General features: G+C 55.0%; 5 protein-coding genes across 5 annotated transcripts; 2 read left to right on the top strand and 3 right to left on the bottom strand.

Annotated features, from left to right (window-relative positions):
* Positions 1-2884: 2884 nt before the first annotated feature.
* On the top strand, positions 2885-4750 carry PG986_000911 (uncharacterized protein; the record flags this gene model as incomplete). Its single annotated transcript, XM_066837133.1, has 3 exons — positions 2885-3066; positions 3323-3702; positions 3825-4750. 3 exons carry the CDS (start codon positions 2885-2887, stop codon positions 4748-4750), a joined length of 1488 nt encoding a protein of 495 aa, XP_066706026.1.
* An 893-nt stretch (positions 4751-5643) lies between these two features.
* On the bottom strand, positions 5644-7310 carry PG986_000910 (Dug3p; the record flags this gene model as incomplete). The annotated part of the gene is made up of 4 exons (XM_066837132.1): positions 5644-6230; positions 6286-7027; positions 7102-7197; positions 7296-7310. The coding sequence occupies 4 exons, from the start codon at positions 7308-7310 to the stop codon at positions 5644-5646; spliced, it is 1440 nt and encodes a 479-aa protein (XP_066706025.1).
* Positions 7311-8396: 1086 nt separating this feature from the next.
* On the bottom strand, positions 8397-8762 carry PG986_000909 (uncharacterized protein; the record flags this gene model as incomplete). The annotated part of the gene is made up of 1 exon (XM_066837131.1): positions 8397-8762. One exon carries the CDS (start codon positions 8760-8762, stop codon positions 8397-8399), a length of 366 nt encoding a protein of 121 aa, XP_066706024.1.
* Positions 8763-10573: 1811 nt separating this feature from the next.
* On the top strand, positions 10574-13404 carry PG986_000908 (dynamin family protein; the record flags this gene model as incomplete). Its single annotated transcript, XM_066837130.1, has 2 exons — positions 10574-12884; positions 12962-13404. The coding sequence occupies 2 exons, from the start codon at positions 10574-10576 to the stop codon at positions 13402-13404; spliced, it is 2754 nt and encodes a 917-aa protein (XP_066706023.1).
* Positions 13405-14259: 855 nt separating this feature from the next.
* PG986_000907 (Iron-sulfur clusters transporter atm1- mitochondrial) lies at positions 14260-16458 on the bottom strand (the record flags this gene model as incomplete). The annotated part of the gene is made up of 2 exons (XM_066837129.1): positions 14260-14360; positions 14418-16458. 2 exons carry the CDS (start codon positions 16456-16458, stop codon positions 14260-14262), a joined length of 2142 nt encoding a protein of 713 aa, XP_066706022.1.
* Between the last annotated feature and the right edge of the window lie 361 nt (positions 16459-16819).

Below are 16819 nucleotides of genomic sequence, written 5' to 3'. Positions count from 1 at the left end.
GAAGCTTTTCGAAAAGGGGTGGTGGTGGTTGTTTGGTCAGTCGGGCAGTGTCCGTGGCCTCGTAATTCGTCAAAGTGTCTTTGGGGCCCTTGGTTTTGGTCTATTTGTTGAGGTTATTAGCGTTGGTGCCAGCATGTTGTTGTTTTTCTTCATTTTCCACGGAAGGGCCTGTTGGGATTGATTTTTGAGAGTGTCTAGATTTGGATGGCTTGTATGTTGTTGTCTGATGATTTTAGCGAAGCGACGTTGTTTGGGATCGTGAGCAAGGCGTTTGTGGTATTCAAAAGTTGGGTAGAGAAATTGGGAATGACGTTCACGAACAATGCATAAGAGCGGGATATCGAATTTCATTGGTCTTATTGGACTGCAATGACGGACAAATAGGATTATACCAGGGTTATAATTCCATAATACTAATACTTACCTACTCTTACACTCACTCATTCCGTTTTCAACTTTCGAAGCCTGGACGGAACCCGGACGTCTCATTCATATGACATCCTTCCGACATATTGATGAGCTGCAGGACACAATTGATTGCCGAGCAAGGCGATTGGCATGATTGTATGACCGGTTGGTGAACATTTACCCAGCGACATTTATCCGCTCGTGGCGTGGCGTGTGGTATGCATATAGCCTGCATCAAGCGTGAGAGACCCTTACAGCGCTTTCTGTGAGTAAGATGCAGGGTGCAGGTGCAGGGTGCCATGCGTTTACCGAATGCGTACATGTTGCCTGCCCATCCCTTCCACTCTCGAGTCGGCCAATGGGCACTCTGCCATCGCCGTCCTTGATTGCGATGTAGGTCTCGTATCCGCAAAGGGGCACGGCGCCTCGAGGAGTCGAGGTTCTTTCATTTCATTGTCCGGGGAGGGTTGACCATGGTCAGCTAGCGAGATATCTCAGCTTACGCGTGGCGGACCTCTCTTCTCAAGGACCAGAGAGGCCCCGGTATATTGGCTGGCCACTACCGTGTTGCCGTCTTCCCTTGCCGTTGCGATCACATTGGCGAAGTGTTGTCAATAGTGTGGCACCCATTGTGTCGGCGTGGCGTCCGAAAGGCCGCCCGTTACGGAAGTAGGTAAGTATGCAAGTTATGTAAGTATGTGTAAGTGCAGGTCGCCCTTACCCCAGGTTTCGGAGAGTAGGGAAGCAGGCGGCCCGGCCACGATCGCGTGTAGAAATATTGCCGTCTCGAGATCCCGCGCGCGCGGTTGGGGGCGTTTTTACCTAGGTAGAACAGAGTTTCGTGGTTAGCACTGTCTACGGGATCTTAGATGACGTTTTCACGGTCTTGGCTTCCCCATCCATGTTTCTGCAACAGCGGCTGGCGAAGATCTTACGGGCCACGATTACATACTGCGCCCAGCGTTGCACTGTGCCATACCACCAAAACCACGTCTGCAACAGCCAGAGCCACGCCTCCTGACTTATTCACTTGGGGGAGGAGAGGATGTTCAGGAATCCGGCAGATTCCCGGCTAGAAGCTACTACAGTAGCTTCAGCAGGCTGAGTCCTGACAGGTAACGCCTGGCCGCGTGGGTTTCCCAAATCGGCGAATTGAGTTTGCGCGGCGAAGTCTAGCAATCCTGGTACGCTCCAACCCAAGACCTAACAGGCCACTAGGCATTTTCGTCTGGTCTGATGTGCTGGTTAGCGTGGCAGACTTGCAGCTATCCAACAGCCGCTTCCTCGCCCGTTGACAATATGCAGCCTCGAAAGACGCTAACTCGAATAGCCGCGGGCCACGAACCCTCCAATAGTGCGGAAGCCTTCACTTCTCCGCATGCTGGCTGATGCAAAGCCAAACCCCCAAAACTCTCAGAGACAAGTCCCGCCACGATTTCTCCAGCAAACGAAAAGAAGGGAGGAAAAAAAAGATGTTACTGCCGACGACGTCGTAGCACGCGGAGGGAGACCTTGGGTTACATAGGCGACGTCAGCTCTGGAGGTTTCTCGGGAGTTGTCCATGTCTCACCTTCTTTCCCCCCCTCTGTCTGTCTGTCTGTCGGTTTTTTCTCCCTCCCTCTCGTTTCTCGCTCTTCTTCCCCGCAAAAAGGCCAAGACGTTTAGACCGGCGAGATACTCAATCAAAACCCTGGTAACCCTGTCCCCTTTGCACCCTGCGGGACCAATGAGATCCAGGTCGATACAGCACGAGCTTTGCCTAGGAGAGCTTAATCTGCCTGGGCGCCAAGCACAGCATGACTTGGGGTTTTGCTGGTTGCTGGTCACAGAGGCAGAACCCCGTCTCGCAGCCAATCAGCACGCCAACGTTTCGCTGCAATGGCATCTGCCGTTCCTACCCCAAGCCCTTGGCGCTCGTGCAAGTGCAGGGTCTAGGCTTGGATGCCACAGCCGTTCGCTGTCCATCGCCTTGACGGGACATGGTGACCGGCCTGCTCTGCTACTACAATGCCACCTGCTGTACGGCATCCTTGACTCCTACATCCCGGTCCTGGCCATAGCCCTGGCCCTGTCCCTTATTTTGCTTTCCCTGGCTTGGGCCGGGTAGTGGCAGGGGGAGCCAAACTCAGATAAAACCTGGGGATAAGGAAAAGTGTCCAATGGAGGAGTAGATAGGCGTAGGAGTAGCAGCAGCAACGGTAGTAGATAAGAAGGGACATGTCTCTACATCTGCTGCCGACCGGGGGACCCGTTCATTCCCCTCTTTACTCCTCGTATCCTCCTCTCGGGTATTCAAGTCTGTCCAGACGTGGCTATTCTCACTGCTGCTTCTCCCCAGCACCTTTCTGGACAACAAGACAGAAGACGGCGGAGAAAATATTCGGCCACGCTAAGAGACCGCGGAAGCCTGCCGCCAGCGAGCCGTTCAAGCGCCGCCTCCTCCCCACCAGTCACTATATCTATACAGCCTCACAGTATGTCCATAACGCCTGAAAAGAAGGACGTGGGTGCCCTCGAGGCCGAAACGGCCAACAAGAGCGACTCGGAGACCTACGAGATCTCTTGGACGCGCGAGGAAGAAACCGTGATACGCCACAAGCTGGATTGGCAAATCGTCCCAACCGTCACATTGCTTTACCTCTTGTGCTTCTTGGATCGGTAAGTTTCTGCCATCAACGGGTGGTGTGACGTGGGTACCGGGAGCACGTGTACGCGAGGCTTGATGGATGGCATTGCTGGCCAGCATGGCCATCTGATAGCCTGGCTCCTCGAGACCTACGAAGCCTACAATGCCGGGTATGTCCAGTCGGATGGTAGCTTCGACAGTTGACCAGAGTCAACGATGGCTTTTGTCCAGACAAGGGCACGGCATACAGAGGAGAACCACGTACTGACCCGCCTCCCTTGCGAACAGAGCCAACATCGGCAATGCTAGAATCCAGGGCATGGAGAAGGACTTGGACCTGAAGCGCGACAACCGCTTCAACATCGCAACGTCCATCTTCTACATAGTGTATCTGACCGTCGAGATCCCTTCGAACCTGCTTCTCAAGAAAATCGGCCCTCGCTTCTACATCCCCGGCCTCGTCGTCGGCTTCGGCCTCGTTTCCATGATGACTGCCTTCGTCACCACCTACGAGCAGCTGTGCGGCCTGCGCGCCCTTCTTGGTATTTTTGAGGGTGGCGCCATGCCGGGCATCGCCTTCTTCCTCAGCAACTTCTACAAGCGCGAAGAGTTGTACTTCAGGGTGGGCATCTATGTCAGTGCCGCTTCGATGGCTGGTGCTTTTGGAGGTAAGTCGGCCTATACTTGCTTGTCGTTATATATCTTGATACAAGAACTCCCCTTTCACTTCCTTGCAAGAGGGTGCTATAGTGTTCTAGAGCCTCTAAAGCTGACATGAAACCCCAACTAGGCCTTCTCGCAACCGCACTCGCCCGTATTCCAGAATGGGGCACCGCAGCAGCACCCATCCACACCTGGCGCAACATCTTTTTCTTCGAAGGTTTCCTGACTATCGCCTGCGGTCTCCTCGCGCCCCTTCTCCTGCCGCAGACCCCCGCGCAGTCGAAACGTCTGAACGAGCGCGAGAAGTGGATTGCCGAAGAGCGCCTGCGCCTCGAGCACAAGGCGCTCGTGAACGAGAAGGTCCGCCCGCACCACATCAAGCGTGCTATGCTTAACATCAACAATTACATCTGCGCCGGGGGCTTCTTCTTCATCAACGTCACCGTCCAGGGCATCTCCGTCTTCATGCCCACCGTGCTGCTCAACCTGGGCTGGAAGGCCGAGAAGGCCCAGCTCTACTCGGTGCCCCCTTACGTGGTGGCCTCGGCCGTCGCCATCGCCATCTCCTTCGTGAGCGACAAGACCAAGAAGCGCGGCCTCTACCTCGCCCTCTTCGCCCTCCTCGGCATCACGGGCTTCGCCGTCCTGCGCTGGAGCACCAACGACAACATCAAGTACATGGGCATCTATTTCGTCGCCATGGGCGCCTTCCCCGGCGGCCCGGGCTTCCTGTCCTGGGGCCTCAACAACTCGGCGGGCCCCGCCGTGCGCGCCGTCACCAGCGGCTGGATCGTCTCCCTCGGCACCATGGGCGGCATCCTCGCCGTCTGGGCCTATCTCTCCGTTGACGGACCCACCTTCCCCATCGGCCACACCATCAACCTCGTTTGCCAGATCTGCACCCTCTTCCTCGCCCTCGGCGGCATCTTCTACTGCAACTGGGAGAACCGCCTGCGCGCCCGCGGCGGCCGCGACTACCGCCTCGAGGGCAAGACGGAGGAGGAGATCGCCGACCTTGGCTACCGGCACCCCGAGTTCCGGTACATTGCTTAGAACCGTTCCTTGATGGCCGCTGGTTTAAAAGTCTAGCCTTGTTGTTTCTTTATGAGATCTGGTGCTGTGCTTTTTGGTTTGTTTTTGGTTTACGAGCGCGGGAGCGGGGAAATTTGCAGGAGGAAATCTGATGATGAATCGTCCTTTTATTTGGATGGGTTGTCCCCCAGGGGGTGGCTTTTCTGCACCGAATATACCACATGCGAATTGTATATGTGATCTACTAGCAAATACACCGATGGCCTTTGCGGAAGGACTGGGCTTACAAAGAGAGAGCCCTAGAGAAAGATATCAACATCCAATCCATTACATAGTTGGGTTATAATAACGAGAAGACGAATAAAGTTCAACACCAGCTGTCGGCCACTTAGTGCCTGTCTCACTGTGCTATTTCGTTCTGGATGTCTACGTGACAAGACTCCCCCGAACCTGACCCTGAGAAGAGTAAATGAAACTGTGGGCACACCTCATGCATTGTTCTTGTTACGTCCCGAGTGATCAGCCATGCAAATTACACGCTTTATTGTCATTCTCTGGTGCGCTCTATGAACTGTAGGAAAACGTATCCTTCCAGGCAGAAGCACGATAATATAGTACAGGGGATGCGGCTTAAATCGCCCAGGACAAAAACGGAGTAAAGCAAGCAGCGCTCCATGATTTCTTCGCTATTTCAACCCATTTCACCAAACGCCTCGCCTCATCAATAGCAGCACAGTCTAAGGGATATATGCAAAGTGCGCGTGATGCTACACAACATGGGGTCTGCCTACCCATTCTGACCAGAGATTCGCATTGCTGCGAGGATGCGAGGGTCTTTTAGATCTTCTGCACGCCAGATGTTGTTTCCACCCCGCTTCAGATGAATCCCGGGTCGCACCCCCCTCGCGTTGCTTCTAGAGTGCCAGCCCCAATATCCTTGCAGCCTTCTCGGGATTACCGTATTCAGCTGCTCGAGTGGGAGTTAGTTCGGGGCTCTCCGATGGTTGCGGAGGGATATCCGAATCGATATACTCGGCAGGGTGAGACCATTCACCCTGTGCGAGAGACCGACGCTTTTTCTTAATGTTGCCTTGACTCGGCAGCTTCGCAGGCGCATCAGGCCGAGGAGCCGGGGGTGATGTCACAGTTCGTATGTCCGACGGGGTGTCCGCGGTTTGCGATTGGGACAAGGGCGTCTTCCCTCGAGATGGCAGCGATGCATTGGTGTTTGCGGAGCAGTCAGGCGCCCGGCCATTCATCGACATGAGAGGACCGAGCACAGGCTTCGTGGCTCCTGTTTCAGGATTGGGCATCGGCGAGGGGCTGTTGATGACCTGCGTAGCAGCCTTTTCATTGGTGGTAAGTCCTTTCTTCGTCGCGAAGGCGGACGATCGCTTATGGTAGGGGTCTGTCTCGGAGAAGCTGTCCTCAATGGGGTGCACCATAACCGACTGGCGGTGGATAGTGAGGATGGAGTTTGTCGGGACGTTAACCCAATTCTCTGTTACCATGTTTAGCAAATACTGAGCAAGACGCGGCATGGCGAAGACTCTTACCCCTTTCGAATGTGAGCGGCTCGCTGGCGACGAGAACGATGTCGGCTCCCTTATCTCGCCGTTCCATCTGATAATCCTTGTCCCCCGGCGTGGGCCTCGTCTCCCATTGGGTGCCGGAAGAGTAGTACAGGCTTGCGGCCTCGTCCGTCTTGCTGCTGACATATCTGGTACAGATTACACTATGCCCATCCGTGACAGCAAAGTTGAGAAGACTTCTCGTGTCCACATTCTCGCTCTGCACCACACTCTCCGGTATGCTCGTGGTCAGCTCGTTGATGACTTCGATGGTCTGAAGCAGGGCCTTGCGCAATATGGCGGGGCCGAAGCCATTCTCGGGCTGGGAGCTGGGGTCGACGCCCAGTCTTTCCAGGCGGTCCATGAACAGGGCAAACGCCCATTCGCTATCAGTACCGCCTTGAACGAAAAGGTACCATTTATCGTGGAGCTTCTCGCCCAGCCGCCGCTTGATGTACTTCCAGCCGCCCAGGCCACCATTGTGCATCCACATTAGACTGCCATTGGTAAAGGGGTGGCAGTTGTCCTCGCTCAAAGAGCCTTCGGTAGTAGCACGGACATGGGCGAAGATCAGTCGTGAGGCAGTCTTGGAGGCAAGTCGATGCAGGTTGGTACAGTTCCAAGCGGGGACGGTCGAGGTGAAGAGGCAGGGGCAGGCACCGAGTTTCGCGTCGGTGTAAAAGCCGACGCCAAAGCCGTCGGCATTGTTTTGGCCTCGTCTGGTATCCTGCCGTCCGGAGTTAGCAACGGGCGGACCCCTGGGCGGAGCTTAGGCGGTGGCGCATCCGGGTGATATCTTACAAGTCGTAATCGAGAATCGAATGATTGCTTGAGGATGGAATGGGTGGGATCGAGGATGAGCTTCGAGAGCAGGATCTCGTCGCTGCCGCGGTATACCTACATAGGTGGAGGGAAACAGATGGTTAGTTTGACTTTCGTTCGTTTTCCGTGGCGCCCCTAGGGGGCTAGAGGGAATCAGCTTAGAATCAGCTTACCAGAAATCGGCACATGGCCGCAACGCATAGGCGGTATCAATCACTTATGTGGTGTTGCGGAGAGGTAATCTGAGGAGAGGCCACTTCCAGGTGGAGGGATTGAGATGGAGATGGCGATGGAGATGGAGAGCTGGTCGAAGCCATATGTAGGTAGACAGAGGGATTGCCTGGAGGATTGGTTGCCCTGTGTTCTGCCAACAACGTGGCTTGTGTTCGGATTGTCTTGCGTCAAAGTGGTCAAGCAGGATGGTGTTTGGATCTATCTTCTTTTTCGGGGCGCCTTAGCTGAGCTTGTCCTCCCCCACGGCAAGTTCCCCTGGTTGGGATTGTCGTCGGTCCAAGCAGTTGCCGCTAGCAGGCAGGGAGACAGGCGGTCTGGGGGTTTGTTTGCTGAGGATAAGTCTGAATGTCGGGATATCTTATGCACCTTAGGTAGGTAGGTAGGTAGGTAGGTATGTATGCGTGATGACTGCATGGCCGTTTACTCAGGGACCAAAACACACATGGATTTGTCGGTACCTACCTACATATGAGTCGGCCGATTACGGAGACATGTCGTGTGTTGCATCGATTGTTGTCCCAGTAGCATGGTCCCTCACTGCCAATACTTCAGGTAGTACATACTGATACCATAGTCCCGGGCAATGAGATTGCCAATTTGCGCCGCAAGGCCCCCCAATTTCAGTGGACACCCGACCCTGAATGCCCTGAATGCACTGAAGCACTAACCAAAAACCGCTGGCAGGACAGTTGCTCGCCCGCCGTCCACCCCACCCTGCACTCCGGGGCCTTTTGATCTGTCCCGCCCTAGGGCTTTCTTATCAAGTACATGTCAAAATATTGCCCAGGATGGGAGTGTCTTTCAGTCTGCACCTACCTAGTCTGTGTAGGGCTGATGCAGGGTAAGACTCCCAGCCATTTGGGAATCCGGGGAAATGCTCCGCTAGTCGGTCCCTTTGTCTGATTGCCAGAACCTCAACCTCGGGAGCATCGGTAGTAGTGTTGATACGGTCACCTGAAGGCACTAGACATCTACCCATGCACACGGCCGCTGCCGCCAGCCGACATCCCCTGCCCGCTACCTGTATCGACATCCAACGCCTAGTCTTCGTCTCCGGAGTCGTCGTCGTCTTTATGCTGCTCTTTACACGTGTTGCAGCACTTCTTCCAGCAGACTTTCTCGGCATCCTCGTTGTCATCCGCATCGTACAAACACGCGAAGCAGCTGTCGCACACCTTGTCATCATCGTCTTCGGTAGATGACCAAGATTGTGAGTCTATCCCCTGTCCATTCTGCTGTGGGCCCTCTTCACACGCTTCGCAGTGCTGGTCCCAGCAAAGTGTGACTGCCCCGATATCGAGGCTGGTAGCTGCGTTGTTCAAGCACTCGGTGCATTCGTCACACGCCTTTTCAAGGCCGGGGGCATCGGTTGTAGCCCGGGCTGTGATGAGCAGCGGCAGTGACATAGCCGCACAAGTAGGCGAAGGTGAAGGATTGAAGGATCTTCACATTGGCGGCTTATTTTCGATGCCACGATCTGATTGTGGGTGGTGGTGCTCCTGTCAAATGAGAAGCTCTTTAAAGCAGTTAGCTGAGAAGTGTATACCCAGCGCTCTTTTCCAAAGCAATGGAACCCGGTCTCTTTATATACCCTGGGTCAGGCACAAAATCAGAGCATATTGGCCCATCAAGGTTCACTGTGCCATTGCAGCTATCCAACAGGGTCCGAGAGAACATGTGTCGCCCATCAGGCTAGTATTTGAGGCCCTTCAGGGACCGAGAGACATTTAGAGCAAGCAGGCAAGTGGACGGTATCGTGGTGAGTGTGGAAGCACACCAGCCAACCCATGAACTGATGTAGTCGAATCTCCATGTCGCATTCGCCCGTGCCTTGTTAGGGGAGAAAGTGTCACTTTGAGGACCTTCCTGGCATGTACTACTTGGTGGATGTTGGTTCCAACCATATCCGGCTGAGCTGGAGTCAATAATTTGCAGCCATCTCAGGAGTCGGTTGAGCATGTTGATAAAACTTAACCTGGAGATGCCTTCCGTGGCACGGTAAATATTGCGACTCTGGCACAACGTCAATGTCCGCATCATGAGCCACTCGAGATTTGAGCACCTTTGCAGTATACACGATGAAGATGCATGGAGGCTTTGTTGATCAAGACGAGCAGGCAACGTGAGAGGGGTAGAGCAACCACAAGTAAGAGGAACGTACAGTGGCCATTGATCGCTGAAATGGTGGGATTGTTGCATTTGCCCATATAAGAAAGGGTGTTATTTGTAACCAGGGCCCACGACTTACCTGGCCCTGAAATCATGTTAGCAATGGCTGTAAATTTATGACCTGTACTAGGGACCAATATCGTCTCCGCCACACTCTGTGTTAGTATTGAGATGGCAGTCGTCGTACGTCACCAACACTGAGGAGACCGATGTCACCAGAAGGGTGTCAGTAGTTTTGCCCGTGGCCGTGGCCGTGGCCGTGACCGACGGTGGCTACGGTATTTGTAATCAAATCTGTGCGAGTCACAATATCTGTGTCAGAGGTAAACCCCGTGCTGCCGAAAGGTAGCTGGTTGATTAGACAGGTACTGTGTGCATCTCGATGTCTGTATTATAGGCTTCGGTTATCGTGTGGGCAATATATAGCACCCCGGTTCCCTCCGAGGGTTTTCATGCATACATTTATGTCCCACTGAGATTGGCATCGCTCGTTACAGTAATCTTTCGAATTGGTAAGAGGTATGAATCTAGGTACGCTCTGCTGGGCTCTCTGGTACCATTCTAGGATCAACGTGCCGCCTCGCGAAGAGTGACTTCCTAGAATCAAGGCAAGCGACACCGCTCCCACAGGTTCCCCGATGGCCAGAACCAACCGGGCTCTTTCTATCGCATCAATCCATGCCCCAAGAAGATCGGTGGGTTCGAGTAGTTTGTCGACGCGAGGGGCCGGAAAACGCCGGCACGTACGAAGTAGGTTAGAGTAGTTGGTAGTGGCCCAGCCACTGACTGACGCTAAGCCACAACTGTCGGTCAAGCCACCCGGCGCTTCTGTTAAGTGCATTGCTGCATGAACGTACCTAATGCAATCTCACAGCTCCACGCCACCACCATGGCCCTATCGGCACTATCAAGCCTGCGATCCCGCCTGCTCTCCTCCTAGACTCAACAATCCAATCTCTTTCCCAACATCGCAAAGGCGCCCGCTCCATCCTCTCTGGATGGTCTTCTTCCCGATCACGAATTATTGCCTCCGCTGCGAACCGACAGCATGAGCGGACGGCTTATAGCAGCCGCCGGGCGCCTGCCCTTCACGCGGTCGGCTGCCACGAACGCTTCCCGCCAGTACCACCAACTTCCCTCCGGCGGACTCCTCCGAGCCGACGCGGCCGTACGAGCGACGAGACGGCGAATGTGGTACGGCGGAAATTCATTCCACAATGCCGTCATCGTACGAAATGCCTCCTTCATCCGCTTTCTGCCCAAGCTTGCTGCGAAGCTGATAAGGATCCCTGCCATGGCCGGCGGTGTGACGGTTGCCGGGCTGGCCTGGTTACAATATCAAGCCTCGGCTGCCGGAAACTATGCTTGGGACACCATCAACGCCGCCAAAAACACCGTTTCGGGAACAGCCTCGGGCATATTCGGTGGCGCCAAGGATATCGCAGACCAGATGAGCAAAGGATGGCAAAGCACAAAAGACCAGGTTGGGCTGCCCGAGTGGATGCAAAAGGTGCTAAGATTACAGGAAGAAATCGGCACCGGAAAGGATGGCGGGGGTGGGGGCCCCGGAGGCGAGGATCCCAAAAGGAGCAGGATAGGTGCTGCAGCCGCCGTCGGCGGAAGTGCTGCTGCATACGGCTACGAGCATTCTCCCGAAGACGACCCGAGGGGGTCCGAGGAGGTCGCCAAGGATGACCAGATGATGCTTCTGACCAAGAAGATGATCGAAATCCGAAACATTCTCCAAAAAGTCGGGCAGTCGAGTACTCTGACGCTGCCATCTATCGTCGTCATAGGATCCCAGTCCTCGGGCAAGAGCTCAGTCCTCGAGGCTATCGTCGGACACGAATTCCTGCCCAAGGGCACGAATATGGTCACTAGACGGCCTATTGAACTCACCTTGATCAACACTCCGGGATCAAACACTGAATACGGAGAGTTTCCGGACCTCGGTCTCGGCAAAATCTCGGATTTCTCGTCCATCCAACGGACACTCACGGAGCTCAACCTAGCGGTGCCTGATTCTCAGTGCGTTTCGGACGATCCCATCCGCCTGTCCATCTCGTCCCCAAATGTTCCAGACCTCTCCCTTATCGACTTGCCTGGCTATATTCAGGTTGTTGGCCACAACCAACCGTTTGAGCTGAAGCAAAAGATCTCCGAGCTTTGCGACAAATACATTCAGGCGCCAAATGTCATCTTGGCCATCTCCGCGGCCGATGTGGATCTGGCAAACTCAGCCGCACTGCGCGCCAGCCGAAGGGTTGACCCAAGAGGAGAGCGCACGATCGGTGTCGTTACCAAGATGGACTTGGTCGATGCTGTTCGAGGTTCTGCTATCCTCAATGACAGGCAGTATCCTCTGCGGCTAGGCTACGTGGGTGTTGTCTCCCGAGTGCCCACGCCCACAGGGCTCTTCAAGACGGGGAAGACCAACGTGTTGACTGCTATCACCAAGAACGAAAACGCCTACTTTTCGTCACATCCACTGGAGTTCGGCCCTGGCTCTGAAGTCAGTGTCGGCACTACCACACTGCGGAAGAAGCTTATGCACGTGCTGGAACAGACCATGTCCGCCAGCCTACAAGCGACCAGTGACGCCATCCAGCAAGAGCTGGAGGAAGCTACTTATGAGTTCAAGGTTCAGTACAACGACAGGCCTCTCTCTGCTGAATCGTATTTGGCCGAAAGCTTAGATGCCTTCAAGCATTCTTTCAAACAATTCGCCGAGGAGTTCGGCCGCCCGCAAATGCACGAACTACTGAAGAACGAACTAGATCAGAGGGTGCTTGACCTGCTGGCGGCACGATACTGGAATAAGCCCATTACCGACCTTTCGGTTCCTATCCTCGAGCCAGACAATCTGGCCGACCTTCCCAAGGCCGACCCGGACTCGCTCTTCTGGCACCGGCGCCTGGACGCTTCCACATCCTCCCTGACCAAGTTGGGCGTAGGTCGCCTCGCTACAACCGTGGTGGCTTCGTCCATCCAATCGCACGTCGACAACTTGATAGGCCAATCTACCTTTGTCAGCCATCCTTTTGCCCGCCAGGCCATAACCGAGGCTGCCTCGAGCATTTTGAACGACCGATTCTACAGCACCAGCGACCAGGTGGAAAACTGCATCAAGCCTTTCAAGTTTGATATCGACATGGAGGATCGCGAGTGGACCCAAGGCCGCGAGCATGTGCAAGGGGTGCTCAAGAAGGAACTACAAGCCTGCGAAGGTGCCATGCAGGACTTGGAAAGCACCGTAGGTGGCAGAAGGAAGCTCAAGGAGGTCTTGAACTTCGTGGATAAGGCACGCAAGGGCGACATTATCGTCGAGAACGAAAACCAAGCCGGAGCTGGCGGCTTCAGCGCTGCTCTGCTCCAAAAAAGGTATTTATCCCATCTCAGATGATGTCAAACCATGGCAGACACTAACGCACCGCAGGCCGCGAAGCAGCATTCCTCCGGGACCGCGCGGACATAATCAAGATGCGCTTGATGGCTGTAAAGTCGAAGCAATGCGCCAGCATGAAGAACAAGTACCACTGTCCCGAGGTCTTCCTCGATGCAGTGGCCACCAAGCTCGCATCAACCGCCGTCTTGTTCTTGAACGTCGAGTTGTTGTCGGAATTTTACTACAACTTCCCGCGCGAGTTGGACACGCGCCTGGGCCGTCATCTGTCGGAGGAAGACGTTGAGAAGTTCGCCAAGGAGGACCCCAAGATCAAGAAGCATCTCGAGGTGATTCGGCGGAAGGAGCTGCTCGAGCTCGTGCTAGACAAGATGGAGAGCCTCCGGCAACTAGAGGGCCGCGAAGGCCAGCGACTCAAGCCTGGCAGCAAGAAGGGCGGCGCGGAAAAGGAGAAGGGCCGCTGGGGCTTGTTTTAGAGAAGAAAGGATATACCACTCAAAGCATTGCAGACGTTGACGACCACACAAACACACACGCCATTTATGATGGGCAACTCGGAGTTATGGAGAAAATCGTTCATTGGGTTAGCACAGCAGGCCTTCCTGTAGAGATATCACCTTTCGTTTCCCATATTTTGCGTCGTTTCCCTTCCACTGAGGACTCGTGGAGTTTGTCCGTTTGGCTATGCTAACCGACTATGTGAATAAGAGTAACAAGTTCAAGCTCCAGGACAAACTTTAGACTAGGGAGACCCCTATAATAGGCGGCCCGAACGATGCACTCGTTTCTTTAGTGGACCCGATACTAGCACATGACGATAGAATATAATGTTACGGTCGCTTTTCATCACGGACGCTGATTGCACTGCGTCGTCCATGTGACCTGTTACCAAGTAGATAAAGTACGTGATACTCGGCTGTGTGTGGTACCGAGGCACGGATACGGGATGACATAGATTCATTGATGTGGGTTGCGTGGTCTCGCAATTTGGATGCGATTTTTCTAATCCCGGAAAGGCCCGTCCCAGCTTCCCTTCGCAGTCTGTCGGATATCGCTACCGCATCACTAAGTGTCGGACCGTGATGGCTCAGCTCACTACTGGACATTGTGCCTGCCTGTGACAGCCCTGCTTAGGAACACCAGTCTCAGCCCTGGTGGATTGGGAATGTTCGCTCCCGCCGGCCATGAAGTAATGCCATGGCTGGCCAGATACGCCTGCACCTTCGTAAGCCCTCTAGGCTAAGCAGGGGATGGCATATCAATCTGGTGGAGCAACTCCTTCAGTCAATTCATCATGTACGACGTGTCGTCTGTGAACCGAAGGCGCCACGTTAAGACCGCGGCTGGGTGTTGGCGGCGTTAGGTGCAGCCACCTTGGCTGCTTGGCTGGAACTCGCCTGTTCTCCCTCCTCGTTGAAGAGGCTTTCTTGGGCTACGATAAAGTTAGTATGTTACGCGCATGCCACATGCCGGGGTGTTGTCAACTTACCACTCCAGAGCTCCGAGTACAGCCCGTCACGGTCAATGAGCTCCTTGTGTGTTCCCATTTCAGCCACACTGCCTTCCCTGAGGACAATAATCAGGTCGGCATCATATATCGTGCGAAGGCGGTGGGCCACGAAGACACTGGTCCTGGACTTCTCCTTGAGGATGCTGTTGATGTTCTGCATCAGGGCTTGCTCGGTATGGGTATCCAGTGCGCTCGTCGCCTCGTCAAAGAAGAGCAGAGGCGGGTCCTTGAGCAGAAGCCGGGAGACCGCGAGGCGCTGCTTCTCACCACCGCTGATCATCATGCCGCGCTCGCCGACTTTCGTGTCGTAGCCGGCCGGCCAGCTGGAGATGATGTCGTGGATCCGGGCGCGCTTGGCTGCTGCGGTGACTTGGGATTCGGAAGCCTCGAGGTTTCCATACTTGATGTTGTGGCCAACAGTATCGTTGAACAGCGGTGTGTCCTGAGGTACCACTCCTATAGACTTGCGAAGAGACCCTAGCGTGACATCCTTGATGTCCTGGTCGTCAATGAAGATGCGCCCGCTTTCGACATCGTAAAACCTAAACAGCAGCCGCAAAAGGGTGGACTTTCCGCACCCACTGGGTCCGACGATGGCAATCTTCTTGCCCGCCGGGATAGTCAGGTTGAGGTTTCGCAGGATCGGTCGCTCGGGCAGGTATCCGAAGCTAACGTTCTCGAACCTGATTTCGCCGCCCTTGGACAATTGCAGTGCCTTGGCGTTGGGGCGTTCGGCAATGGAGACGTTCACCTTCTGCAGGTTGAAGAGAGTCTCCATGTCCAGCAGTGACTGCCTCAGCTCACGATAGACGGAGCCGAGGAAGTTCAGAGGGACGGATAGCTGGAAGACCAACTGGTTCACCATAACCAGGTCGCCAACCGTGAGGGAGCCGGCCGCGACGCCATTTGCGGCGAGGTACATCATGGCTGTCAATGCGCTGGAGAAGATGATGTTCTGGCCGCTGTTCAAGAACGCGAGCGAGGTCTGGACCTTGATGGAACTCCTCTCGTAGTCGAGTAGAGATTTGTCATAGCGCGCCACCTCAAACTTCTCGTTGTTGAAGTACTTGACAGCTTCATAGTTGATGAGCGAGTCCACTGCCACCGTGGAAGCTTTGTTGTCCGCCGCATTTGCCTGCCTGCGGAACTTGGTTCTCCACGCCGTAGTCCATATGGTAAAGGCAGTATAGGCAGACATTGTCACCGCTGTGATGGCCGCGAACTGAGCTCCGTATTGCCACGTCAGAATGCTACAGACCATGGTGATTTCTAGCGCAGTCGGCAGGATGTGAAACACCATGCTCGTAAGTAGGAAGCTGATGCCCTTAGTACCGCGATCGATTGCACGCGTGAGCCCTCCCGTCTGCTTGGATAGGTGGAAGTTGAGATCCAGCCGCAACAGATGGTCGAACACGTTGCCGGCAACTCTTCGAATGGCCTTCTGCGCCACGCTCGCAAACACGGCATTGCGCATCTCCTGGAACACGGTGGCGCCTACACGGGTGGCGCCGTAGGCCAGGATCATGCTGCCGGCAATCATGGTGGCATTGCCGCCCATGGCGCCCACGTCGATGTTCATGGCGTCGACGATGCTCTTGAAGTAGAACGGCACCTGGACATTGAGGACCTTGGCCCCGACCAGCAGGCCAACCGCGAGACTGACGCGCAGCCTCGTGGAGATGCTGTCCTTGGGCCACAGGTAATGCGCCATCTCTTTCATTATAGCCCAGTCCGCCTTCCGCTGCTCCTGCGTGGTCTTGTCCGGCGTAACGAGCGGGTCTTTCGAGGCCGCGCTCGGCGCTTTGGGGACGGCGTTGGAAGCTGCCTTGGCGCCGGCCTTCGGGTTCGGTTCGTTGGGCGGTGGGTTATTCGCATACTGGCCGAAGCAGAGGCGCTGCGACGCCGCATAGGCCGGCACCGGGCGGGCTCGGATCGGTGCCCGTGGCCCATTGCGGGCACTGAACAAGCCAACGCATGTCGGGCGGCAGGCGGGCGGCCGCGGGAAATTCCTGAGGATCATGGCTTTGGAGGCTCGTAGACGGTCATCTCTGGCAGCTGAAGCGGCACGCAGGTGGAGGAGTCCCAAGGCTGAATTGAGCCCTGCAGGTAAGTACTGTACATGCAGAAAAGAAATGACGCGTTCTGGGGATGGGAGGGTTAAGCTAACACTAGGCGATGAAGCTGAGCTCGGAGATAAGCCAGCAGTGCACGGAGTTTAGATCTCCAGTGCCCCAAACACCAGCAGGTCGGACGGAGTATTCAGCGGAAGCCAATTGGGTCTATACGATAACTTAGGATCAATAATTCCTGAAGCATAGCACTCAAAAAGAAAAAGAACCGTGCCGAGAGGGATACGGTGAAGATTGAAGGTGTAGGCAGTA

This window comes from Apiospora aurea, assembly GCF_038362705.1.
Source record: "Apiospora aurea strain CBS 24483 chromosome Unknown utg000001l_segment0_segment0, whole genome shotgun sequence".
Classification (NCBI taxonomy): Eukaryota; Fungi; Ascomycota; class Sordariomycetes; order Amphisphaeriales; family Apiosporaceae; genus Apiospora; species Apiospora aurea.
This window is presented reverse-complemented; position numbering and strand designations above follow the sequence as displayed.